At 39.6% G+C, this 26,805-nt stretch overlaps 2 protein-coding genes across 4 annotated transcripts; both read left to right on the top strand.

Annotated features, from left to right (window-relative positions):
- Positions 1-1,038: 1,038 nt before the first annotated feature.
- LOC149317113 (putative ribosome-binding factor A, mitochondrial) lies at positions 1,039-23,960 on the top strand. Of its 3 annotated transcripts, none has more exons than XM_089516880.1 (8): positions 1,039-1,258; positions 3,177-3,219; positions 5,436-5,612; positions 6,325-6,437; positions 9,650-9,734; positions 11,395-11,468; positions 12,619-12,953; positions 23,908-23,960. In XM_089516880.1, exons 1-8 carry the CDS (start codon positions 1,116-1,118, stop codon positions 23,913-23,915), a joined length of 978 nt encoding a protein of 325 aa, XP_089373006.1. In that variant the 5' UTR covers positions 1,039-1,115; the 3' UTR covers positions 23,916-23,960. The 3 variants fall into 3 exon arrangements, with proteins under 3 accessions (XP_089373006.1, XP_089373004.1, XP_089373005.1); XM_089516878.1 differs by lacking the exon at positions 23,908-23,960 and adding an exon at positions 18,743-18,897; XM_089516879.1 differs by lacking the exon at positions 23,908-23,960 and adding an exon at positions 17,869-17,946.
- LOC149317112 (nuclear transport factor 2-like) lies at positions 23,917-26,805 on the top strand. Its single transcript, XM_089516881.1, has 4 exons — positions 23,917-24,015; positions 24,915-24,986; positions 25,730-25,828; positions 26,368-26,805. The coding sequence occupies exons 1-4, from the start codon at positions 23,917-23,919 to the stop codon at positions 26,479-26,481; spliced, it is 384 nt and encodes a 127-aa protein (XP_089373007.1). The 3' UTR covers positions 26,482-26,805.

The following is a 26,805-nucleotide window of genomic DNA, read 5'->3' as shown; positions in this document are numbered from 1 at the left end:
AACACGCTCCCTTGGAGTGTGGTAGACTGGTTGAAATCCAGAATTTGACTAATGCTCAGGAGCTGAAGATTACAATGCTGACATGCACTAAGAGCAAAGGTTGATATTCTAGGTCATGCGAAATTATCTGTTTTGGAATGTAAACAATTTGGAAATGGCTCCTAATTTAAGATTCAAACCCAAATAAAAGGAAGTATTATCTAAACAGTTTGAGGTCAGTGAAACAAAACATATAGATAATGCTTTGATTGATGGGTACCACAAGGGATAGAGACGTATGTTAGGTGTAATCAATGAATATACAGGGATGTAAATGTTTAATTCAATGTAACCAAAGAAAATGTGATTTGTAGTTTCCTTTCTTCAAAATACTATAAAAACTTGGTTTATTTGAAACAAGGACCCAGAAATTTGGAGGTATATCCTTCTGGGGACAACAGATGTAGCTACAAATAAAAATGTTTCCTTTCCAATCGACTCCTTGGTCTCTCTGCTGATTTCTGGTTAAAATTCTGGGTTTTGAAATAATCTATAATCAATAATCTATAATAGGAGTATGATGAAGTCTCCCACTTTGGAGGTCTTCAGAGGCTGGATGGTATTGTGTTATGTAGCTGCTTTGATTGTGATTTGTGTATGTTGTGTATATGTTTTGTGAATTGTGTATGTTGTGTATGCTTTGTGATTTGTATATGTGGTGTGTATGCTTTGATTGTGATTTGTATATGCTGTGTATATGCTGTGATTGTGATTTCCTGAATGGCAGAAGGGGTTTGTGACTGGGTGGCCCTTGGGGGTCTCTTCCAGCTTTATTATGATTCTATGACTGAACCCCAGAGACACCACAAAAGGGGAGGCAGCATCTACACTGGGCAGACATGTGTCTTCTTTGGCTGCCATGATGGGCTCCATGCTGAGGGACCCAGGATCCCACAAGATGGCGCCCCAGCAGCACTGCAAGTGGCGCAGACGCAACATGGCCGCTAGGGGCGCTGCAGTAGGGCTCCTTCCTTCCTTCCTGCGAGGAAGAAGGAGGCGCCAGCGAGGCTTCCCGACCAGAAGGAAGGGCGCCCTTGCTCCGCGGAGGGAGAGGGCTCCCAGGGCAGGGCTGGGTCATGTGGGGGACTCTCCGGAATGGCGCCAGCCTCGCCGCTGCTGCTGCTGCCGCTGCAAAACCTCCACCTTGGCGCGGGCTCCACTGCTCCGGCCTCCTTTGCGGCTCCAGGAACCTCCTCAGGAAATTCCTCTCGAAGAAAAAGTAAGCGGCCTTTCCCCGCCTCCGCCTCCTCCTCCTCCTCCATGCTGCGTCCACACTGGAGAAATAACCCGTTTTGGCTCCGCTTTAACTCATATTCTGGCTCAAGGCTATGGAATTCTGGGAGTTGGAGTTTGCCGATTTATTTATCCTCGAATTCAAGCCCCCACGGCTTCAATATAGCAAAAAATGTTTATACAGATTCAAAGAAGCTAACCTTTTGGCTTTGGCATTTTATATAAAGGGCACCATTTTGCTGTATAAGCCGCCTTGGGTCCCTGTTTGGGAGAAAGGCGGCATAAAGGTGAAATAATATTATTATATATAATAATATTATATTACTAAAATATTTAAACAGAGGCTGGAAAATAATTAACATAATATTATATTATAATATATTATAATAATATAATATTTAATTACAATAAAATAATATTATATTATAATAATATAATATTTAGATATAATAAATAATATATTTATATTATACGATTATATTATAATAATATCATATTTAAATATAAAATAATATATTTTATTATTGTATTATTAATATCAATATATTATATATTATAATAATAATATAATATTTAAATATAATAAAATATATTTATATTATATTATAATAATATAATATATAAATATAATAAAATAATATATTTATATTATATGATTATATTATAATATAATATAATATTTAAATATAATAAATAATATATTTTATTATTATATTATTAATACCATTATATTATATATTATTTTAATAATATTATATCTAATAATATTATTTTATTTTTATGACGCCTTTATCCCAAAAAGGGACCCAAAGCAGCTTATATGCTCCCAAAAAAGGGACCCAAGTCAAGCTGTGGATGCTTGAATCCATGGATGTTCCTGTCCCATTATATTGTTTTAATAATATAATTACATATATATATCAGCTTTATAGCATGTGCTTCATAGACTATAGCAAAGCCTTTGATTGCATATATCACTAAAAGCAATGGATTGCTCTTAAAGACTGGCCCTAAATTTGATAGTCCTGATTAGAAATCTGTACTTAGGACAAGAGACTACTGTAAGAAAAGAATACGGAGAATCAGAATGGTTTCCATTTGGCAAAGGGGTCAGGCAAGGCTGCATCGTATCACCCTATTTGTTCAACCTGTATGCAGAAAATATAATAATAATAATAATAATATATTTATTTATTTATACCCCGCTCTTCAGGGCAGGTTTAGACTAAAAAAAAAGGAATGACAGCGGAAGGAACATCAACAACGTAAGATATGTGGATGAAACCATACTACTAGTGGGATACATAATAGGCATGGAACAATTACTAAGGAAGATCAAAGAAGACAGTGCAACATCAGGATTAATGCTGAGCATAAAGAAAACAAAAATAACGACCATGGAATAACTACATAAATTCAACCTAGATAATGAGGAAATCAAAATAGTTAAGAGTTCCTGTACCTTGTAGAAAGAAAGGAAGACTGCATGCTAGGTGATTAGACTCAATCAGGGACGTCACAGGCCTGAATCTAGCAGGGCAGTGGAGGATAAGAGGTCTTGGAGATGCCTCATCCACAGGGTCTCCAGCAGTTGGGGTCGACTCTAGGACACTTAATAATTATAGCAAAGTTGTTTTATAGATCAAAACATACATATAAGCTGTTGGTGTATGTTTTTTTGTGGGGTTTTCGGGTTGTGTGGCCATGCTCTAGAAGAGTTTCTTCCTGACGTTTCGCCAGCATCTGTCAGGAAGAAACTCTTCTAGAACATGGCCACATAGCCTGGAAACCCCACAAAAAACTATGGATGCCGGCCATGAAAGCCTTCGACTCCATGTTGGTGTATTATTTCAACTGTTAAATTGCTATTGTAAATATATATATATATTTCTCTTTTTCCAAAGGAAGAAGTTTTGGTATGAAAGTCCTACACTGAGTTCTCACCTGGTAAGACCTTTTCAACTTGAAACATTTCCCTTACTCTATTAATAGACTTTACTGATCTCTGAAGTGTGCATGAAGTTCCCTTTTATAGACACATTGCACCAATGCATTTTCTCACTACAAATTAAAATGAATATAACATTGTTACAAAATACAAAACATCAACTTTAAAATAGAATTCCAAAGCCTAGGGACAGCTGCTGTGGAGACTTAATAACATATTACTACTAATCATGCCTGTAAAGGCAATGGGGTTTCAAAATAAATTGTATACAATACTAGCCCCTTTGTTCTGAGCTGGCTAAAACAATATTATCTGACATTTAATGCATGATGTCCTTGGACACACAGAAAAAGCATTTTGAATATTAAAAAGTGAATAATTTACTCCATTATATAATCTGCCATTTTAGTAATTTCACTGACAAGTGAGGTAAGACTGGGAGGAAGCCAAAGATGTCAAGACAGGACTGTTGATACACACTGAATTTGAGAAGGTCTGCAGAAGATTTATTGAATTATAATATTTCATGCCCCTGTGTGTTTCAGACTATAAAGCCCTGGTTCAGGGAGAAGATCAAGTATATTTACATATCTCTTAAATTGTTTGAAAAGCATTAATAGGAACACATTAGCTAAGTATGCTTCAAGAGTTTGCACTTGCATTCAGATCATGCAGCTTTTTTAACCTTGTTTTTCCCAAGCCTCCTATAATTAATGTTCTTTAGAGGGAATTTTTAATGTGTGTTGTATAAGAGGTCAACACACTTGAAAAAATTATTGTTGGCTTCCTGTGGAGAGGCACAATCCATTTGTAAATATATACCTTTGTGTACCTCATGGCTGCAGAAAAACAAAACACCTTACCTTGGCCCTTCAGATGTTTTGCTTCCATAGTCCCTATGTCAGGATAATGTGAGTTGAAGGATAAAACATCTGGGGGGCCAAATATTCCCAGCTCCTTGGTGTATTTTCTAGAATACTCTGTGTAAGAAGGCAAGAATGTTCAATTGGTTACCGGGGCTGTGAGGCACATGTAGCCTGTGAAGTTACTTCAACAAATCACACAATGGCTGCTTCAATGAACCATTTTCTGGGCTTTAGATGCTATGGTTTTCATTTTTTAAAAATGGCTCTAAATCTAGGGTCCACACGTTTTGGCTGGGCTTAGTTTACCTTTTTGTTCTCCCAAGTCCTCTTTGCTTTGCAAAGGACTCAGAAAACTAGTTTGATTTTGATTCTTTGGGGGAAAGAAATTTTGCAGAAGCAGTGTGAGAGATTTGTTCAGCCTTCTGCAAAAGTGTACCTCTCAGTTGAAAACTTGGCCCAGTCTTCTTTATCCAGGCATGCCTTGGTACAGAATCTCTTGTCACCTTTTGCAGATCTTTGGAGAAGACACAGCCCACAGTGTTAATCTCCCTTGCCTCTTTTCTTTTCCTAATGATGTGAGAGAATCTCAACCCACAATATATGCTTTCTCAGAGGCCCTTTAAGAGATAAATCTCAGGCTAGTTAGGGCAAATAAATCGTGTGTGGTGCTAGTAGTGGGAACAATTCTTATTTCATTACTTGCTGGGCTTTTATAGTAGGTAGAAGCAGGGAGTCTCTTTATCTGCCTTTATTTTCCTTTGGCAAGGTGGTGAGTTTTTTGGAGTGTTTGCTAGCACTGAAATGTTTACTACCACTTATTTCCATGCTAGGAGATGCTTCATTTTAATTATGTATTGGTTGGACTACTGTTAAAAACACATGAGATGAGCGATGGTGGAAAGAAAAGGTGAGAGTGAAACTATATTTTAATACACAGGCTTTCTCCTTTTCACAAAGTTGGTCATGCCTAGGATACAATATTGGGTACAATACAAGGCTGAGTATCCCTTATCCGAAATGCTTGAGACTAGAAGTGTTTTGGATTTTGGAATATTTGCATAAACATAATGAAATATCTTGGACCCACATTTAAACACGAAATTAATTTATATTTTACGTATACCTTATGCAGATAGCCTGAAGGTAATTTTATACACAATGTTTTTAATAACTTTGTGCATGAAGCAAATGTTTGTGTACATTGAGCCATCAAGAAGCAAAGGTGTCACTATCTCAGCCAACCATGTTTTATTTTATTTTGCTTTTTGAATATATTAGATTTTGGAATTCCAAAAAGGGGATACCTAACCTATATGTTTCTTCTTCTTCTTTGTCTCTTTGTTTTAAAGGTACAGAAGCCATCCAGTTTGGCAAATATATTAAAGCTTGCTCCACCAAAGGTTAAGAAAGAAGACAGCATACGGAAAAAAGTGCTGAACATTTTATTATTTAAAGCAGTGAGAGATGTGCTGAGTACATGTGATGCTGGCCAAGAAGTTTATGACCTCAATGTGGAACTGTCCAAGGCAGGTACAAACAATATCAATCCAGAAGTCTTTAACTTAAATTCTGGATTTAAATATTGCAATTCAAGAGAAATTTCAAGTCCCGGTCCTGCAAAGCTGCCTTGCAGTTTGTTGTAGTTTGCCTGGGAGAGCCTTCATACAATATTGTGGATTTATGTAGCAATTCTTAGACCCATTACTGAAGTGTTTAGTTTTTGAGCTCTTGGTGGAAAAGACGGAAAAGATTTATGTTCCTGTCTACGTGTGCAATTTTCTTTCCATTTAAAATCTGGACAATTTGCTCTTGTTTTGGGTGATAATAATATTAAAGTTCAGATATTTATAATGTGGTTTAAAATCTTAACTTATTTTAAATACCCCCCCCCCCAACAAAAAAAAAATCTCAGGTGTACTTGTGTTGCACTAAGATCAAGATCATTTGAACGAATAGTTAAATGATGAATTTCCACTTATTCATTTCAGTGGAACCAACTCTACCTACCAATTATTATTGTTATTTATTTGTTTATTTATGCCTTCCTACAGCATCAGGGTCAAACTATACTAACCTTCTTAACATTTGTAATAGAATTGATCTGTCTAGGTAAGAGCTGTCTTCTCTTAATCCTTGTTTGTAATAAGGTTATTTCATTTCCTCCTTTGGAACCCTTTGGATTCTTTACCCTATATAGAATGTGCATTTTACAGCAGGTAATTTTTTGGAATTTCTCAGGCATCCCTCACATCAGATTTTTCAATATGTCGAATATATTGGAGGACTACTGGCAACATAGAACAGGATGATCATATTGAGAAGGGTCTACAGAAGAGTGCTCCACGCATAAGGTACTATCATGCTGTATCTGGATGTGGACAAATATCATTATCTGTGGCCGTATGGGCAAGATTAAAAGGAATGGAGCTCGGGAGGTATATTTGTTTACTGTAAAGCTGTCATACCAGTTGATTCCTTTATTATTTTCCTGTGCTCACTTTCCTGAAGCCCAAATGATGTAGAACTATGTAGGTTCTATCTTTCTTTTATTTTTATTTAATAAGCGTGTTGCTTTGGAGAGTTTAGGAAGAAAAATAATTTTTGGACTACAGTTTCATAATCTCATAGTGAGGATGGCCACAGACTGTGGTGGCTGTAAGATTCTGAGAGATATTGTTTTAAAAAAATGCACCTTTGTAAGCTCTAGAATGTTTCTAACAAGTGCGGGAGTGTTGGGCTCCAAGTCAGGGGCAAATGTTACATGCATGGTAAAATTCATATAGCTTGCTTGCTATAATTACACATACCCCTAAATAGAAACACAAGCTGTACTCAGTAACAAATCTCAAGTTAAAATAAATACTGATAATGCTTGGAGAATGAGTCTGACACCTAGGATGGGTCCGCATAGGCCAGAATACTGGTGGCTGTTCATTTCATGTCCCAGCACCGAAGTGCTGCTCATAGCAGGCAATGGTGAGTCACTTGCTCTGAGGTCAGAATGAGGTGCCCAACCATAATAATAATAATAATAGATTTATTTCTAGACCGCCCTATCACAGAGAATCCGGGTGGGTTACAACAGTAAAATACATCAAAGTTACAATAAAATCCAAGAACAATCCCTATACCCACCCACCCCATTCCCAATGCTAAAATAAGATTAAACAGTCATAGTATAAAAGCATTAAAAACTATTAAAACTTTCAACTAGAATTTGGAGGAGAATAAGCAGATGAGGAGGCATTTTTCATAATCGTGATCATGTTCATGTCAGGTTCGTATCCAGATCTATAGCTATGTTTCTATATCTATACAGTATCTCTATATCTGGGGAGGGGTAACTAAGTTGGAAATGCCTGCTGGAAGAGATCCGTCTTGAGTGCTTTCTTAAAAGCTGTCAGAGTGGAAATGTGGCAGATTTCCGGCAGGTCGTTCCATAATTTTGGAGCAGCAGTAGAGAAGGCCCTCTGGGAAACTGATGTTAGCCTAGATTTTTTAAGCTGTAATAAATTCTTCCCAGAGGACCTTAATGTGTGGGATGGACAAGAAGATGTTCTGTCAAGTATTCTGGACCCAAGCCATGTAGGACTTTAAAGGTAATCACCAACACCTTGTACCTTGCCCGGAAACTAATTGGCAGCCAGTGAAGAAACTTCAAGATTGGTGTTATATGGTCATTTCTAGAAGTACCCATAATCAGTCTGGCTGCCATGTTTTGTACCAACTGAATTTTCCGAACTTAGCACGAGGGTAGCCCCATGTAGAGGACATTACAGAAGTCCAACCAAGAGGTTACTAGTGCGTGTACTGCTGTTTCAAGGTCTCTCGGCTCCAGGAAGGGGTGCAGTTGGCATATTAGCCGAAGCTGATAACAGGTCCTCTTGACTGTCACATCTACCTGAGCTGTCAATTGGAGCGACGAGTCAAGGAGCACCCCCAAACTGCAGACAGAGTCCTTCAGGAGAAGTGTGACTCCTGGCTCGGTGCCTCTTTCTGATCTCAGAGCAAGCAACTTGCTGTGCTAGCAACCATGCTTGGTAGTACAGTGGGATATGTCGGAAACAGCCATTCTGCATTACAACAGAGAAAAACATGAATTATTTTAAAAGATTTTCAGGGGGTATACCATGAGTTCAATGCAGAACTGGCTGGATGCTATCTGGACTGTTTGCATCAGAGCCAAGGGTTGGGCGCTGCTCTATCCAGACTTCATCACCATGGGAATGAAAGGAGGATGTTTTATTTGCCCCATGCAGACAAGGCCCTAAGCAGCACAACTGTTTTAGAACAGTTTTGTTTTTCCTAGTCTCAATGACTGCTTTTTCTGTAGTTTTTCATTTGATGAAATGTAGCTATAGGCTGACCCTGATGTTTCTGGATATGAGCTAGAGAGACAATCTGTTCAGGGAGCTGTTCTCACTTGTTTTTTTTTTTTAAATAGGCTTAATACAGTGGTAAAAATAATATTTACAGTATTTTAAAAATCTGGTTGTTTCACAATAATGGTTAACTGATTTGCTTTAGTAAGTAGCATGACTTAATCATTTGAAATACAGTGATGGAGGAGAGTTCTATGAATACCTTGGACTGCTAAAATCACCAGTAAATGGATCCTAGACCAAATTAAGCTTGACCTCTCCCTAGAAGCCAAAATGACCAAACTGAAGTTTCTGTACTTCGGCTGTATCATGAGATGGCATAACTCATTATAAAAGATGATAATGCTTGGTAAAGTGGAAAGCAATAGGAAAAGAAGACAGGTGGATAGACTCAATCAAGGAAGTTGCAGCCCTGAGTTTGAAAGAGCTGGGTAGTGCTGTTGATAACAGGATGTTTTAGATGCAGTTCATAGGGTTGCCATAAGAGAAAGCTGACTTGATGGTAATTAACAAATGGCTATGAAATTTGTTCCTGGTAAAGTATCTATTCTGATAATTGTTTAGAAGTGCTTGATCCATGTTTAACTGGAAAATTTAGCAAATATTGCTTGACAGGTTCTGTTTTACTGTTTATTCTGACAATATACCAGATGTGTGTACTGCTTGTCATCCTTCAATTGTCTTCTTTCAGTTGTATTCTTGGGTACCACTTGTAGACAGATACACATGTATGCTTGTGTGCATCAACAGCCAACTTTCTCCAAGTTTACATGTATACATAAAAAACATGCCTTTTAACACTCATACAAACAATCACATAATGCATTTCCCCTTTCCTTCATTGCTAACCTGCTTGACTAAGACTTGCAAAGACAAACTTCTGAAATAAACAAGAGTGACTTGTTTCTTGTGCTGTTCTCTCCATCTGCAGAAACTCTCTTGGCAGATACAGTTGATTGACTTGGTTGAAGATTGGGGCAAGTTAAAGGTCACAAACACTGTAAAATGGATTTGCATCACACTCAAAGAACTCTAGATAATTGTCTGACAGGCTGCATATATGTTATAGTGATTTGCTTCACGTTTAAAATATTATCTATCTTTGTACATGGTAACATTTTCAGGCATTTTAATAATGGTAGATGACTTTTAATATGGTAGTGATCTTGTTGTTTTTACAGGCACCTTCTGATCACACATCAGATCTTGGGAAATGTTCCTTCAATAGTGTTTGTTAGAGATAAACAAGATGCTGCTATGAGAGAGGTAAGGAAGAAAGTACATAAACATTATTCATTTGATAAGACTAGGACATTAATTGTACCATAGAGAGGGGATGGAGCTGTAATTTCTCTCCTATCCAACTTCTAATTTAAAAAAAAAAAAAACCAGCAGACACTATTTCAGAAAGTTTTCACACCCTGTTAATAGACGCCATATAGCTACATTAAACAACAAGCATGATGTAGTGGTTTGAATGTTGACCTGTGACTCTGGAGGCCAGGATCTGATTCCAAGCTTGGCTGTGAAACCCATTGAGTGACCTTGGGCAAATCACATGCTTTCAGCCTAAGGGGAAATCACTGAGCAAATTGCTCTGAACATGTTGTAAAGAATATATAGATTCACTTTAGGGTCTCTCTATAAGCTGGGAAATGAAGGCACACAACAAACAACAAAGCTACCGTAAGCCCTTTTTGGGCCTTGCAAGAAATAATCAAGGCAAGATCCAAAGTCCTGGTGATGGGGTTCTGCTCATGCATTCAGTTTCCTTCTTCCACCATCAATCCCACCCACCCCTCATAATATTCTCCAAGACCAAGGAAGTTTTGGTAACAGCAAACCAGAGGAAATATGGTTCCTTTCCATCTGTGTATATAGAATTGGGATTTGATCCTGGTCAAAATGTAATAATTTTTTAAAAAGACAGATGAAAGTTTACATCTGCAACATGGACCCTGAAGTATATTTGGTTCACCAGGTGTGCAAATGAACCCTTAGAAATGAAAGCAGAATCACAGTACCCACAAGAAAATATAAATAACTTTATATTGCTCTGTGAAGTCGAAGGCTTTCATGGCCAGCATCCATAGTTTTTTGTGGGTTTTTTTGGGCTATGAGCATGCTAGAACATGGCCACATAGCCCAAAAAACTATTTATATTGCTCATTTTTCTGTATGTTGCCTTTGTGGTACAGTATAAAGGCAAATTTTAAAAGGTTCTTTGCAATGTGTGTGTGTGTGCATGCCTTCAAGTTGACTTATGGTGATTCCATAAATTTCATAGGGTTTTCTGAGGCAAGGAATTCTCAGAGGTAGTTTTGCCAGTTCCTTCCTCTGAAATATAGCCAACAGCGTTTGGTATTTACTCGTAGTCTCCTACCCACGTACTAACCAGCACTGACCCTGCTTACCTTTCAAGATCAGATGGGATCTGGTGCTTTTAGGTTATTAGGGCCTTTACAATACAATCCTATAAATACCTACTTAGATATTGAATTCAGTGGAACTTATTATTAGAGAGCATTGCAACATATTTGTATTTTACAGTGGTCTTGTTCTGCTTTCCCAACAAAAATATTTTAAATATTTTCATCCTGTTTGTAGTGAAAACAAATATTCCTTCTCTGACAAGAGTCTGGCATTGGAGGAGCCTTCAGAATTATCTCCGGCTAGATAATAACTATTTTTAAAATATGTGGAACTGATACTCAGTATGGAACATATATGGAAGAACATTCTACCATTGCAAGAGATGTTTCACACAAAATATATAGAACAGTATTTTAGGAGAGAGTTCACACTCAAAAGCAGGACATGCACAGTAGTTGGGATATAAAAGCAAATATGTATTCAGTATGGATTTTTATTCAGGTTTACTTGTTTCTGGACCTCTCGAACATATTTTAAATGTATTTTATTACAGATTGAGAGTTTGTTGGCAACAGCTGATATGGGACCAGAAGAAGAAGTCATTGGATTGGTTCCGAATAATTTCAGGTAATAATAATAATAAATAATAATAATAATAAGGTAGATGATCAGAACCCAGTATCACACTGGTACTGCAGTGTTAGTGTAACAGAACTACCATTCCTTCTTTGTCCTTCCTCTACCTCAGACACTATCTGAAGCAGAGCCCCCAAGCAGACCCTCACTCATGTTCTTTCTCTAGTGGAGGAGGACCTGACAGTTGCAGTTTTCCCCTTCCCCCAGCATCCCCAGCAAGAGGAAGAGGATACTTCATCATCTGTGATCCTCCTCATACTTGAGGAGGAGGAGGTGATGAGGCCTATGTTTCCTTTCCCTGCTTCTCATAGGTTTTGGCTCTCCCTGCTGTCAAAGGCTGGCTCTGCTACAGAGCCGGCTATTTCACTAAATGGCTGTGTAGAACTGGTTTCTGGTGCAACAGAGGTATGGGGACATGTGGCTACATCCTCCAATGCGATTTTAGGCTGCATCAATAGAAGTATAGTGTCTAGATCAAGGGAAGTCATAGTGCCACTATATTCTGCTCTGATCAGGCCCCACCTGGAATATTGTGTCCAGTTCTGGGCGCCACAATTCAAAAAGGACATTGAGAAACTGCAGCGTGTCCAAAGGAGGGTGACTAAAATGGTGAAAGTTCTGGAAACCATGCCCTATGAGGAACGCCTTAGGGAGCTGGGTATGTTTAGCCTGGAGAAAAGAAGGTTAAGAGGTGATATGATAGCCCTGTTTAAATATTTGAAGGGATGTCATATTGAGGAGGGAGCAAGCTTGTTTTCTGCTGCTCCAGAGACTAGGACCCGGAGCAATGGATGCAAGCTGCAGGAAAAGAGATTCCACCTCAACATTAGGAGGAATTTCCTGACAGTAAGGGCTGTTCGACAGTGGAACACACTTCCTAGGAGTGTAGTGGAGTCTCCCTCCTTGGAGGTCTTCAAACGGAGGCTGGATGGCCATCTGTCGGGGATGCTTTGATCTGGATTTCCTGCATGGCAGGGGGTTGGACTGGATGGCCCTTGCGGTCTCTTCCAACTCTATGATTCTACCTAGAAAAGAATATGGGCTGCCCTTGTATATTGGAGTTGGCAAAAATCAGGTGGAGATACAGGCATCAGATAAGTTACAGTGATAACATCTTGCTTATTTTCTACCTTCCTTGCAGTGAACAAAGGTCCACTGTGGCTGACACGTATTTGAACTCACACTCCTCTGTCCATACGAATCTGTTCGGAATTGATCATGAAGCATTAAATAAGCAAATACTTGAGTATAAAAAAATGAAAAAGGACAAGGAAGTAGAAGGGATTGGACTGTCAGAGCAGCAGCAACAACAGTTAGCTGAGATACGAAAGCAAAAGAAAATGAGATGGAAAAAAACCAAGAAACCATTTGATGATGATATTACACCTCAGAAATATCTAATGGACAAATACAGTGAACCTTGCTGGAACTATGAAGTTGCATTCTCACAGGATAATCAACTGGAACATGATTCAGGTGAAACAGAAAGTGAACTGGAAGTAGATAGAACTACCAAGCTTAAGTAAGGTTGCACAATGGCTTAGTTCAGTCATTGTAATTATTCAGGTTAAGATTTGGAGGCCTGAGAGTCCACTGTGGACTTCCCCCTTATTTCTGTCCCTCTTGTCCATTGATTTCTTTCTCCTTTTTCTTGTTTGCATAACCATAGCTTGTCCAAATAAGACAAACAATGGCTAGTGCAAAATAATTATTCACTTCCAAACTAGGAGTAGACAACTTGTGGCTCTCCAAGGGCTGCAATTCACCTCATCCCTTGCCAGCATAGCTTGTGTGAGGGGTGCTGGCAGTTTTACTCACAACAACATTTGGAGGGCCTTGGATACTAAGCCTTGCTCTAACCCACATCAAAGCATTGTCTGAAGATGTTCCTGGTTAAATCAACAGTTTGTCTTGGGATGTCATGGTAAAGCTCGATTCTTATGAATCTACTATGAATTTTTTTCTTTTAATTATTAAATAGAAGTAGCTATTGTTAATACATTTTCTTTCTTTCTGTTTTGTCAGTTTTAAGAATGTAGTAGTTCAAGCCAGTGTGGTCTAGTGGTTTGAGTGTTGCATTGCGATTGGAGTCCAGGATTCGATTTCCAGATCAATCATGAAACCCACTGGGTGACCTTGGACATGCTGTCAGCCTCAGTGGAAAACCTCCTCTGAACAAATCTTGCCAAGAAAATCTCATGGTAGATTCGCTTTAGGATCGCCATAAGTTGGAAATGACTTCAAGGCACACAACAACAGTTAGATTAGAAAGATGGTGACATACATAATGATTTGGGAGTAATGTGTGACTCTTTTTACATAAATGTATTCTGAGCTTGTATATTTAGAATTTAATGATACCTTAACCAAAGCACAGAACCAATGTGCTGTATTGGTAAGAGTGTTGAATGGGGAGTGTGTGAGGCTGGGTTATGGATCCCAGTTCATCTCAAGAAGGCAATGGGAGATCTACACAGATTGAATGTTGCCAAAAAAAAACAAAAAACCCTCTAAGATAGGTTTGGTGTCAACTTGAAGGCACATAACAGCAAAGCCAAAGGTTTTTTATTCTTTACCCTTCAGTATTTTAGTAAGATAGGATATAATTGTACAGAAGCCTCCCAGTACTGGGAGAAGAAGGGGATACACTTACAGCAGTGGTTCCCAACCTGTGGGTCGGGACCCCTTTGGGGGTCGAATGACCCTTTCATGGGGGTCGCCTAAGACCATTGGAAAACACCTATTTAATTACAGTTATGAAGTAGCAATGAAAATAATTTCATGGGTTTGGGTCACCACAACATGAGAAACTGTATTAAAGGGTCGTGGCATTAGGAAGGTTGGGAACCACTGACTTACAGTTAAAGGAGGAGAGCAGCCATCTCTAACATCATCATTGCAAAACCCGAGGGCAATGCAGAACAATGCATTACTATCTGCCACACATTGAAACTGAGAGTGGGAAAACAAGTTCCATGAACATAGAGTTTTAAGATCTGGAAAAGGCTCTTCCTCCTTAACACTGGTACAAAGTTACAGTACCCAGTGATAAAATACTGAATGAAGAATACTGGCTAGTTTGGCTGGAGTTACCTTGCAATGAAACAGCATTTGTTGGAGATGCAGGTTGAATTTCCCTTATCTGATACATTTGGGACCAGATATGTTTGGGATTATGGAGTTTTTCAGATTTTGCAATATTTGCATATATATAATGAGGTATGTAGAAGATGGGAGCCAAGTCTGAATAAGAAATTATTTTATGTCATACACATTTTATATACGTAGCCTGAAGATAATTTTATATGCAATATTTTTAATAATTTTGTGCATGAAGCAAATATTTATGTACGTTGAATCATTGGAAAGCAAAAGTCACTATCTCAGCCATGGATGTGACAATTTTGGGTTTTGGAATATTTTGGAATTTCAGATTAAGGAGACTCAGGGCCTGAACAGACAGGCTAAAATAAAGCTGCTTCGGGTCACTTTGGAAGTATGCTGTTTAAATGTTGCATGTGTCCTAAGAGGCCGTAAGCCACACCAAAGCCATGCTCCAGTCCTAAGGACTTGAGTGCAGCTTTGGCACAGCTTCTGGCCTCTTAAGATGTGTGTGTCATTTAAACCGCATACCTCCAAAGTGACCCGAAGGAGCTTTATTTTAGCCTGACTGTTCAGGCCCTTAGTCTGCTGCAGAGAGGGCTGGGTAAGATTATCTCATTTGCCAAGAAAACCCCATGAATAATTTGACTTAGGGTTGCCATAAATCAAAAATGACTTGAAGGCACACAACAACAGCAGCAATCATTTTAATCGGAAAGTTACTTGGCCTTGTTGGCATAGTCAGGGTACTATGAGTCATATCGCAAAAAGCAGAATAAATTGTTGTTTCCTTTAAAGGTTTTCAGGAATGGCATAGGATGGCATATCCCAACACCAATGGCATTCTGAGTTTAATGTATGTATACTGGCAAAAATGACAAAAAGTCTGTGGCACTTTAAGTCGCCTGTTGCCCATGAAGGCATATGCCAAATAAAATGTTTTGTTTTCAAGGTTTCCATAAGACTCTTTTTGAAATAACAGAGGCTGGTTACAGACCGGCACTTTAGTGCGTGACGAGCACATGCTAGGGTTACAAAAGGGCGGTGCTTCCGCACCGCCCTAACCCTAGTGCGTGCTCATCACGCACTAAACGGCGGCGGCCCTTCCATATGGCCGCCGCCGTGAGGACGTCATGGCCGCGCCGCCTCTAGACGGGGCGGCGCAGACGTGACGTCCTTGCTCCGCGCCAGGGCGCTTAGTGCACCCTGAACACGGAGCAGGAAGGAGCTCCGTTTCGGAGCTCCTTCCTGGTTTAGTCCGCTGGGCGCAGCCTTCAGACGGCTGCGCCCAGCGGACTAAAAGAGTAAGGGGACAAGCGGCCCCTTTCTCCTTCTCCCCGCCGCCGCGGGGTGTCCTTGGGGCTTGAAGCCCCAGGGACACCCCTTTTCAGGCTGCGGGGAAGCGGCGTTTTGCTGCTTCCCCGCAGCCTGAAAAGTGGCGGATTGGGGCCTCAGCAGCTGCCGCTCTGCACACTGAGGCCCCGATACACCAGGGAAAGGGGCGGGTGCAGACCGCCCCAAATGGGCGGTCTATAACCCGCCAGAGTTACTACTCTAGGAATGAATGCAAAGGGATCTTGTAGCACCTTTGAAACTGAATGAAAGATGTTGTAGCATAAGTTTCCATAGGTTTGGTATACTTTCTCAAATGCATGAAGTCCGTGCATCTCAGATTCCATGCATCTGAGGAAGTACACAGTCTCTGTGAAATACTACAACATCTTTTGCTCAGTTAATCTTAAAGGTGCTACATGATCCCTTTGCATTCTGATATTCCAGACTTAACATAGTTATGTGTTCGAATTTTCCTCTAGGAAGAGTTAGATCAGCAAAGTACCTGTAACTGACTCAAACGATGGCTTTATAGCAAGTATATTTTTATATTGCTTATCAGTGCACTTAAGTATTCCCTGAGCAATTTACAATATGTAAGCCAATTGCCCCCAACAAGCTGGGTACTCATTTTAGCGACCCACAGAAAGATGCAAAGCCGAGTGGACCCTGGAGCCCTGTCTGGGCTCAAACTCACAACCTTGTTTATATCACAACCTTGTGGCTGTGCATGGCAGCAGTACTGGCATTTAACCACTGCGCTGCAAGAGCTCCTTATAATTTAATACTAGAAATGCACAGACTTGTAGATGATTTTAAAAAAACAAAACTGCCTTTTTTCCTTTTGCCTACCAGATATATTTCATACCCTAAACTGGAAAGTTAATTTCTACTATATCTATTCATATTTTAAAACTTGTTGTTAAAAGTACTGAGGATACTGTGTATGGCCAAGAAGTCAAATGGGTTCTAGAACAGATAAGCCTGAACTCTCTGGAAGCCAGGATGACTAAAGGCTGGCATACTTTGCTCACATCATGTCCAAATGAATAATTACAAAAGGCATTACATTACATTGATTACGGCGAATAGCCAGCATAATAATAAAAAGCAAGGATGCTAGGAAAGGTGGAAGGCAGCAGAAAGAGAGGAAGACTGCATGGTAGGTGGATAGACTCCTCAGGGATGGTCCTGAGCCTATAGGGTCTGGGGAGAGCGGTTGAGGATCAGGGACTTGGAGATGGCTTTTCCACATGGTTGCCATAAGTTGAAGTCGACTCAAGTTAACATCAATATAAAATAGAGATAGATATGTGTATATCTCTATCTCTATATTGTTGTTAACTGCCTTTGAGAGTCAACATGGTGTAGTGGTTTGAGTGTTGGACTAGGGCTCTGGAGACCAGTGTTTGATTTCTGGCTCAGTCATGAAACCCATTGGGTGAATTTGGGCAAGCCTCATGCTCTCAGCCTGGGAGGGGGTGGGTGGAACAATAGCAAACCTCCCCAGAACAAACCTTGCCAAGGTGAGCCCCTCTCTGACCCAGGAAGCCTCCTTTTAACCATCCATTAAGAAGCCAAGCCCTTCCTCCAGTCGATCTGCCTTGGTCCAGGCCTCGGAGGTGGAGAAGAACTGCTGGACCTGATCCCATTCCCCACCACCACTCCTCTCTCCTTTTGTGTCGTGTCTTAGATTGTAAGCCTGAGGGCAGGGAACTGTCTAACTAAAAGACTCTATGTACAGCGCTGTGTAAATTTACAGCGCTTTATAAAAAAAAGTTAATAATAATAATAAGATAACCCCATGATAAGTTTGACTTAGGGTTGCCATAAATCAAAAATGACTTGGAGGCACACAACGAACAATTAGGCTTTAAGTATACTTCCTCAGATGCTTCAAATGCATCTGAGGAAGTAGACTTTAGGAAAGCTCATGTTGCCAACTTCTTTTTTTCAGTCAGTCTCCAAGGAGCCACAAGCCACTCTCTACATGCTGACTCTACAGACTAACATGGCTATATCTTTGAATTCTGTTTACTGTATATTATGTTGTGTGTGTGTGTGTGTGTGTGTGTGTGTATTAGATATAAGAAACTTTGAAGGCACACAAAAACAAATTTGTGTACATATGTGTGTGTATATATATGTATATTATATTGTATGTATATACATATATTTATATATTTCTTCATTTTATATTATATAAGAAACGATTTGAAGACAAAAACAAACAGTATATATATAATTTTATATTATACAAAATATATATAGTATATATAAGAAACTATTTGAAGGCACACACAAAAATTGTATGTGTGTGTATCTTTATACTGTGTGTGTGTAAATATATATATGTATTATATATATATATGATTTATATTATATAAAATATATTAGATATAAGAAACTATTTGAAGGCACACAAAAGCAAATTTGCGTGCATGTGTATATATCTTTATATTATATTGTGCGTGTGTGTGAATATATCTTTATATTGAGTGTGAGTGTGCATATATATGTAATTTATATTATATAATATATCCTGTGTATAAGAAACGATTTGAAGACACAAAAAGAAATGTGTGTGTATATATATATGTAGTATACATAATTTATATTATATATTTATATATAGTATAAGAAATTATATACCTTTATATTGTGTGTATATATATATATATAATTTTTCTTTGATATATATATATATATATAAAAGAAACTATTTAAAGGCACACAAACAAAAGTGCGTGTGTGTGTGTGTGTGTATATATATATATATATATATATATATATAATTCCTTTATATTATATATACATATATTCATTGACAGACTGCTTTGAGAGAGGCGCGCTCGACTGTCCTGTTTGGGAGGCGGGCGCTGCTGGGGCTCCCATTGGCCTGTGAAGAGGCGACGCGCCGTGGCTGGCAGCGCTTGTCCGGGGGCGCCCCCTGCAGGCCCGCGGAGACACAGCGCCCCCGATACACGCGCCCAGTGGAGACTAGAGGAGCTCGGCAGAGCAGCCGGCGGCGGGGAGTGGGAAAGTTTCCCGCCAAATTCTCAGAGGCATCCCCAGTTCTTCCCAAGCTCCTCTGCTCCTTAAAGGTGGGTTGTGAGATCCTGCATGCACCCATCCTCCCAGCCATGGGAGCCTTCCTCCTCCTAGTTTCACGTGTCATCTCAAACCGCAGGATTCACACGTGCACTTCTGCCCGGCTGTTTGGGGCATCCGGAGCCTGAGTCCATGAATTCTCTATTGCAATGGACTCCTGTCCCTTCCCCCTTTGCAACGTCCTTATTATTATTTTCGGGAGGGAACTGCTAATGATCATGGGGCTGCATCCGCACTGCAGAGATAATCCGGTTTGGCACCGCTTTAACTGCCAGGGCTCAAGGCTGTGGAATTCTGGGGATTGGTGCCCCCAACAAACTACAGTCACCACGATTCCATAACCTTGAGCCCTGGCAGTTAAAGCGGTGCCAAACCGGATTATTGCTGCCAATGAGGTCTCTGGATTTGGAGAGAGAAAGAAACCTGGGTTGTGGGGAGGCTGATTGGGAATTGTAGTGCTAAAGGAAATGTAGTATCCTCTGAAGGAAAGGAGCACCCATGGCTTAAAAATACACTTTGTTGTCTGCAATGTATATGTGTGTGTCTTATATGGACACCTATCCCACTTTCACTACCATGGTCCTATATATATCCTATGGAATCCTGGGATTTAATCGCTTCTGTGTGTGTGTGTGTGCGCGCATTAATACATATATGTATGTGTGTATACAGTATATGTATATATATGTGCATATATGCATATGTATATCTGTGTATATATGTGTGTGTGTGTGTGTGTGTAGGGCAACCCCATGAATCTGGTAGGGTTTTCTGAGGCAAGGACTCCTCCTCATAAGTGGCTTTGCCAGTCCCTTCCTCTCAAATATAACCTAACAACACCTGATATTGGTTGGTGGTCTCCCATTCTAATACTGTCCAGAGCTGACCCTGCTTTGCTTTCAAGGACAGACAGGATCGGGTGTCTTTAGGGGTATTTATTTAGGCCCTAAATCATTTTGTACATATGTGCCTTCAAGTTGCCTGCCAAGGTATGGTGACCCCATGGTTTTTGTAGGGTTTTCTGAGGCAAGGAATACTCAGAGGTGGTTTTGCCAGTTCCTTCCTCTGAAATATATCCTAGTCAAAGGCTTTTATGGCTGGCATCCATAGTTTTTTGTGGGTTTTTGGGGCTATGTGTGGCCATGTTCTAGAAGAGATTGTTTCTGACGTTTCACCAGCATCTGTGGCTGGCATCAAGATGATGCTGGTGAAACATCAAAAACAACTTCTTCTAGAACATGGCCACACATAGCCCCAAAAACCCACAACAAACTATCTCCTAGAGCATTTGGTATCACAAGAAAATATATGTTTTATTTATTTATTTATTTATTGTATTCATACCCTGCTCTACAGAAATGCTTCATATAGGTAATTTTTCCCCAGAGGGACAGGAAAGGGGTAGGTGTACCAGGAGAGACAGCGTGGCGTAGTGGTTTAAGTGTAGGACTGTGACTCTGGAGACCAGGGTTTGATTCCCAGCTGGGCCCTGAAACCCACTGGGTTACTTTTGGGCAAGTCACACTCTCTCGGCCTCAGGGGAAGGCCACGGCAAAACTCCTCTGAACATAGGGTTTTTGTGGGGTTTTCGGACGATGTGGCCGTGTTCTGGAAGAGTTTATTCCTGACGTTTCGCCAGCATCTGAACAAATCTTGCCAAGAAAACCCCATCATAGGGTTCGCCTTTGGGGCGCCATAAGTCAGAAATGACTTGAAGGCACACAACAACAACAACAACAACAGGTGTATAACAGATCAACGGTAAAAGCAAATTTTAAAAGCTCTTTACGTGTTTGCCTGTGCCTTCAAGTCTCCTGTCAACTTAGGGCGACTCCATGAATTTCATAGGGTTTTCTTAGGCAAGGAATACTCAGAGGTGGCTTTGTCAGTTCCTTCCTCTGAAACATAGCCTACAGCAGCTGGTATTTGTTGGATCTCCCTGCCAAGTAGTAAGCAGGGCTGACCCTGCTTAGCTTCCAAGATCAGCTGGCATTTGGATACAGGCCCTTCAATAAAATTCAATACAATATAATTCAATATAATATAATCCCGAGAGTGCATCTGGGTCTCATAATTTCCCTGCACTTTTTCCCCCTCAACACACTCTTCCAGTTGTGTCAGATTCCCCCTCCCCTCCAATAGTGAAAAGTAGTTGTGCAACATGTGGACTTCCCAAAAAGTGGACTTATATTGTATGATGAGTGAGGGAGAGAGACTAAGGACACAGCACTGGGGTCAGCAGAGGAAACGTTTCTTCTTGCATACGCACAAGTCCATGAGGGACCCTGGAGTGAGTTTGTTTTTGCCACTGACAGCAAGCCAGTGAGTCCTGTCAAACATATACAGTCAGCCCTCCACATTTGTGGCTTTGACTTTTGCAGTTTCGATTATTTGCAGATTTGATTACTATATTTTTCTAGGGATGCATAGGTCCTCCAGAGAAATTCTGCTAGAAACTGACCATAGACTTGCACTGGTGGATCGAGAGATTACTAGAGAAAACACTCCTCTAGGCATTTGTAGGTCATCCAACATGATTCTTTGGTCAACTTTTGGAAGATGTTGTGCTGGATGACCTAGAGATTCCTACAGAGTAGTCTCTCAAGTAAAAAAAAGTAGTGTTTTTTTAATTTGCGGTTATTCCGCTTTCACAGTGGCCCTGTGGCCCTAACCCCAGCAATGTGGAGGGCCTATTTTATCTGCAGACTGGGCAAAATGAAGCCATTACTACCCCTTCCTAAGAATTCTGCCCCCTCAAATGAAATTTTCCTTCAGACCCCAAATTTCTAGTCCAGCAGTAATTTAAAACTTCAGTCATGCATTTAGAAATATACTGTAAGCCTCCAAAGAAAAGGGTCAGCCAAAGGTGCCAAGGGAATCTGTGTAAATCTACAGCACTATATAAATAAAGCATAATAATAATAATATTACATAATTGGCTCAACATTTCAATAAGTGAATTACAGTTGTTGTTATTATTTCCCCAGAAAGTAAAAGAATCTGACACAACTGGAAGAGTGTGTTGAGGGGGGAAAAGAGCAGGGAAATTATGAGACCCAGATGCACTCTCAGGATTATATTATATTGAATTATATTGTATTGAATTTTATTGAAGGGCCTGTATCCAAATGCCAGAACTTAAGACCAAAAGAAATGCTTCTTCATAGAGCCCATGGATTAACTATAGGATATTCACCCACCAGATGGAGTGATGGCTGTCAATTCTGGTCACTTTAAAGAAGGATTATATAAATTCACGGAGGCCATTAACAACTACTTTTCAGGGTGACCATATATCACTACCAGTATCAGAAGCAAGTAGTATGCCACCAGATCCTTTCTGAGCTTGGAAGCTAAGCAGGGTCAGCCCTGATTAGTACTTGGACTGGAGACCAAGGAATACCAGGTGCAGTAGACTATACAGTTGTCCCTCTACATTTACGGTTTTGACTTTTGTGTATTTTTATTATTTGCAGTTTTGGTTAATACAGTATGTTCTCTCTAGGAATCTCTAAGTCTTCCAGTGCAATTCTGCTGGAAATTGACCATAGAGTTGTGCTGGAGAACCTAGAAGTTCCCAGAGAAAATCTCTAGGCATTTGTAGGTCCTCCAACATGATTCTATGATCAACTTTTGGCAGATGTTGACCACAGAGTTGCACTGGGGGACCTGGAGATTGCTAGAGAGGTGTTCTCTTAGGTAAAAAGAACACTGTAGGGTTTTTTTATTTGTGGGTTTTCCACATTCACAGAGGTCCTTCACTCCTAACTCCAGCGAATGTGGAGGGGCCATGGTATTTCAAAGAAAGGAACTGGCAAAACCACTTCTGAGAATTCTTTGCCTGAGAAAACCCCAAGAAATTTATGAGCTCACCATAAGTCGGTGGGCAACTTGAAGGCACACACAAACAATATTAACAGTGACATTTTATTATTATATTTATATATTACAGTATTTTTGTATTATATTTAAATTAATCATTTAATAGTAATAGTGAGAATTGTACATCTGTACAGTAGCTGTAGTCCACTGAAATCTGGAGGGCCATGCAGTACTCAACCCTGTTTCATGGTAAATGGAGGCATTTCATATTTATAAAACCTGTTTGGCTGAATCTTCTGGAGAAGATTTGGCAGCACAATTTATGTAGGATCACTACATAAACTGGTTCCACTGAGGTCAGTAGGCCTTAGGGTCCAGCAACAGTGAATAGGTTTGCATCGTTACTCTTTATAGGAAGCCAAGTAAGTGACTATATACAAGTCTTCACTTGTCCTCATTACTTGTCTACTTGACGGGGTTGTTTTGGGGATGAAACATGTAATGATAAGGGCCAATGTAGTGGGGGGGGGGAACAAAAACGTGGGTCAGTGGATAATTTTGTGGGGAGCAAAGGATAGCTTTGGTTGTTGGCGAGACTGAAATAAGCCACCCATGTTCTGGATTCTATCCAGCAGTGAGCTTAGAAACATTTTGAACTAACTCTTAAGAATTGCCCAGGCAGCATGGTCTCAGGCTTATTCCACTCTCTGATAGTCAAGAAAGTAACTTTTCATAACCTCCTCTTCATTGTTTTATCTGCTTGAATGATAAGTGAAAGAAAAAAATAGAGAATGAGTTGGAACATTTGTCACTTAAATCTGAGTACTTTATGTGACTTGATTCTTACTTGTCCTTAGATAGCCCTGAGTTTCCCCCCATTTAATCTCAGTATGACAGTAATTCACATACGTTAGAGTACAGTAGTTTAGTACATTTATTCTGGCAGGCTTGTTTGCATTGTGAGTAGGCTTGTAGTTGTCTGTCTACAATTTCTACTTACTGAGAAGAGAAAGAGACTAATTTTTGCTAATTAAAAATGCCTGAAAATGTTCTGTCTTTACAGGTGTGTAAAATGGCAGAAAGACCTATTTGGGAACAAATTGGAACCAGTTTTATACAGCTGTATTATCAACAGTTTGATACCAATAGGGAACAATTGGGAGCTCTTTATGTATGTATCAGCACTATTTTCTTGTTGCTATAATGCAGGGGTGGGCAAAGTGCAGCCCTCTAGAAGCTGTTGAACTCACAGCATTCTGCAACACTAGATTTTGCTGGCTAGGATAGATGTTGCAGTCCAGTATCATCCAGAGGGCTACAGTTTGCCCATCCTCATGTAATAGAAGAGTTATTGGTCATGTTTGTAGAGTTGATGGATCCAGATTTGCCCTGTCTGGATGAACCAAGTGGCTCCATTTTGGAGTTTTCTGCCTAATTCTGCCAGCAAGAAAATCACCAGATACAATATACCATCCACCTGAGTGCAGCAGGAGTCTCTGTGATGGTGGACCCCTCCATGTCCCCACATCGGAGGCTAGTGAAGAGGTACCCATTCCAATAATGCTGTATTAACCAGACTTTGGAAAAGGAGTTGTTGGTCTGTTTTTTATTTTTCTGGAACAACCAAGATATTCATGCTAATATGGGAAGGAAAAATAACGTTCCCATGCTTTAATCTTGCCAGACTTAGAAACTGTTGTGTTTGATTGTTGGTTTTTTACTTCATAAAATTCAGGTTTCAGTTGTTTCATTTCATTGTTTTAGCAACTATAGGTCAAATTCTTTGAGTGTAGTTGTCTGGACATTCAGCAATAAATGATGTGTACTTTTATGTGCTATTCACAGTGGAGAGGGATGTATGTAGTTTTTGAAATTTGGGATGATTGTTCACAAAATGTGGTTTAGCAAAGGTCCCAAAATGTAACTGATTGTGGGAAATTAGATTTGAGGGAGGCGGTTTCACTGCAAACAGTGTCTTTCTGGGAATTGGACCAAGGATTATTCATTTATACATTTTGCTTTTTTTCTAATCATTTAATGTATGTATTACTGACATATATAACTTTGCAGACAGATGCTTCATGTTTGTCATGGGAGGGGCAGCAGTTCCAGGGAAAAACATCAATTATGGAAAAACTGATGGTATGTTATCACGTAAAAGTAGTAGTTAGACTGTTTTATTTAACTAGTATTCCTTGCAATGGTTTTAAATAATTAAACTTTGGGCCAAAACAGACAACAAGTAAGCGCCAGCTTGGGGGTGGTATGGGGGCATGGCATTTAGATGACAAATGCCCCGACACTGCCCTCAAGCTGGTGTCACACTGCCTGCCCACTCAGACGGCAGGCAGCATTGCAGCATTCAGACACCACACACTGCAGGAGCACAAAAGAGTCGCCGCCATGGCAGAAAGGCCAGCTGCTTTTTTCCGCACCAAAAAGGAGCATCATTTTGCCGCTTCTTTTTGGACTGGAAAAACACCAGATCAGGGCCACTCCATGTGGTTGCTGTGACCCCAATCCAGCACTCATAGGGCATTGTCAAACTGCCCGTTATGTATGTATCAGCACTGTTTTCTTGTTGCTATAATGCAGGGTGGGCAAAGTGCAGCCCTTTAGAAATTGTTGAACTCATAGCATTCTGTAACACTAGTTTTTACTCGCTAAGATTGATAGATGTTGCAGTCCAATACCATGCAGGGGGCTACAGTTTGCCCATCCTCATGTAATAGATGAGTTATTGGTCATGTTTGTAGAGTTGATGACTCTCCTTGCCCTATGATTGGAAAAGGAAAAAGAACACATAAACTGACTGAGTTGTTTCATATATTAATATGATAGCTACTGAAGTTCTTAACATTACTTTTTTTTTTTTATGGAAATAGAGACTCCCTTTCCAAAAAATTCAGCACAACATAACATCCCAAGATCATCAGCCAGCTCCTGACAATTGTATTCTTAGTATGGTAGTGGGTCAGCTAAAGGTGAGTTTGGAAATCAGTGGCATTTTAGTTATCATATTTACAAAGTTTTTACAATAATTACCACAACATGTAAGATATATCTTCAAAGCATCCAGACTGATTGTGTAATTAATGTTTACAAATGAACCAAACAATAAAAAGTTAGAAATCATAAATATGTTAGGTTCATCCATCCTCATTGTGGCACCCTTCAGATGTATTGGACTACAGCTACCATCTTCATCAGTTAACAGTTTACCACTATGATGACAAGATTATAGAATTTTTAGTCCAAGATATCTGGAGGACAGCAGATTGGAGAAAGTAGTTTACATGTTTTATAGGCCATTTAAGATTCATCTAAAATATTTTATGAGATGCAATCCAGTCAGAGGCACAAAGTGTAAAATCCCACTGGTGTATTACTATTGAAATTAGTGAAGGTTATAAGTGCATAGATTTGGTTGGGCTCTGGTTGTAACTCTTAAACCATTACACCGATTTTATTTATGTGATTGATACATTAACTTAAAGGTGATACTTATCTTCTTTTCATATAGGTGGATGATGATCCAGTGATGGGATTTCATCAGTTGTTTGTCCTCAAGAACATTAATGACAAATGGATTTGTTCCAATGACATATTTCGGCTGGCTCTATACAACTTTGCTTGAAACCTCTGTTCTCAAGGGCACGTTTTCTCTTCTCAGATTTTTGACTAAACAAAACTTGGTTTGAAGTAATCTTAATTGTGAGACTTCATATTTGAAAGAACATGCATACCCTGTTACGTTAGATGAAGAAATTAGTATGCTTACTTTATCAGATATCCCTATATTACTCTCCTGTACATCTTTCACATAAAAACATCCCATGGGTACGATCTTCTAAGAACACTGCTTAGCTATTTTAATTGCATTAAACTTCCTAAAACCTATGAAATTTATTTCTTATAAAAATTACATACTTGTCAATAAAATTGCTCCTGTGAAACCCTC

Source organism: Sceloporus occidentalis, unplaced genomic scaffold (assembly GCF_023333645.1).
Source record: "Sceloporus occidentalis isolate IW3139 unplaced genomic scaffold, rSceOcc1.0.p SCAF_3, whole genome shotgun sequence".
NCBI lineage: Eukaryota > Metazoa > Chordata > Lepidosauria > Squamata > Phrynosomatidae > Sceloporus > Sceloporus occidentalis.
The sequence above is the reverse complement of the archived record's forward strand: the minus strand, read 5'-3'. Positions and strand labels throughout refer to the sequence as shown.

Bases quoted from the DNA above. Each gene is read 5' to 3' on its own strand.
- LOC149317113 (XM_089516878.1), top strand. From the start codon at position 1,116: ATGTGGGGGACTCTCCGGAATGGCGCCAGCCTCGCCGCTGCTGCTGCT. The intron at 3,220-5,435 runs GTAAGACCTTTT...TTTGTTTTAAAG, and splicing joins CTACACTGAGTTCTCACCTG to GTACAGAAGCCATCCAGTTT. The intron at 6,438-9,649 runs GTACTATCATGC...TTGTTTTTACAG, and splicing joins AAGAGTGCTCCACGCATAAG to GCACCTTCTGATCACACATC.
- LOC149317112 (XM_089516881.1), top strand. From the start codon at position 23,917: ATGGCAGAAAGACCTATTTGGGAACAAATTGGAACCAGTTTTATACAG. The intron at 24,016-24,914 runs GTATGTATCAGC...ATAACTTTGCAG, and splicing joins AACAATTGGGAGCTCTTTAT to ACAGATGCTTCATGTTTGTC. The intron at 25,829-26,367 runs GTGAGTTTGGAA...CTTTTCATATAG, and splicing joins TGGTAGTGGGTCAGCTAAAG to GTGGATGATGATCCAGTGAT.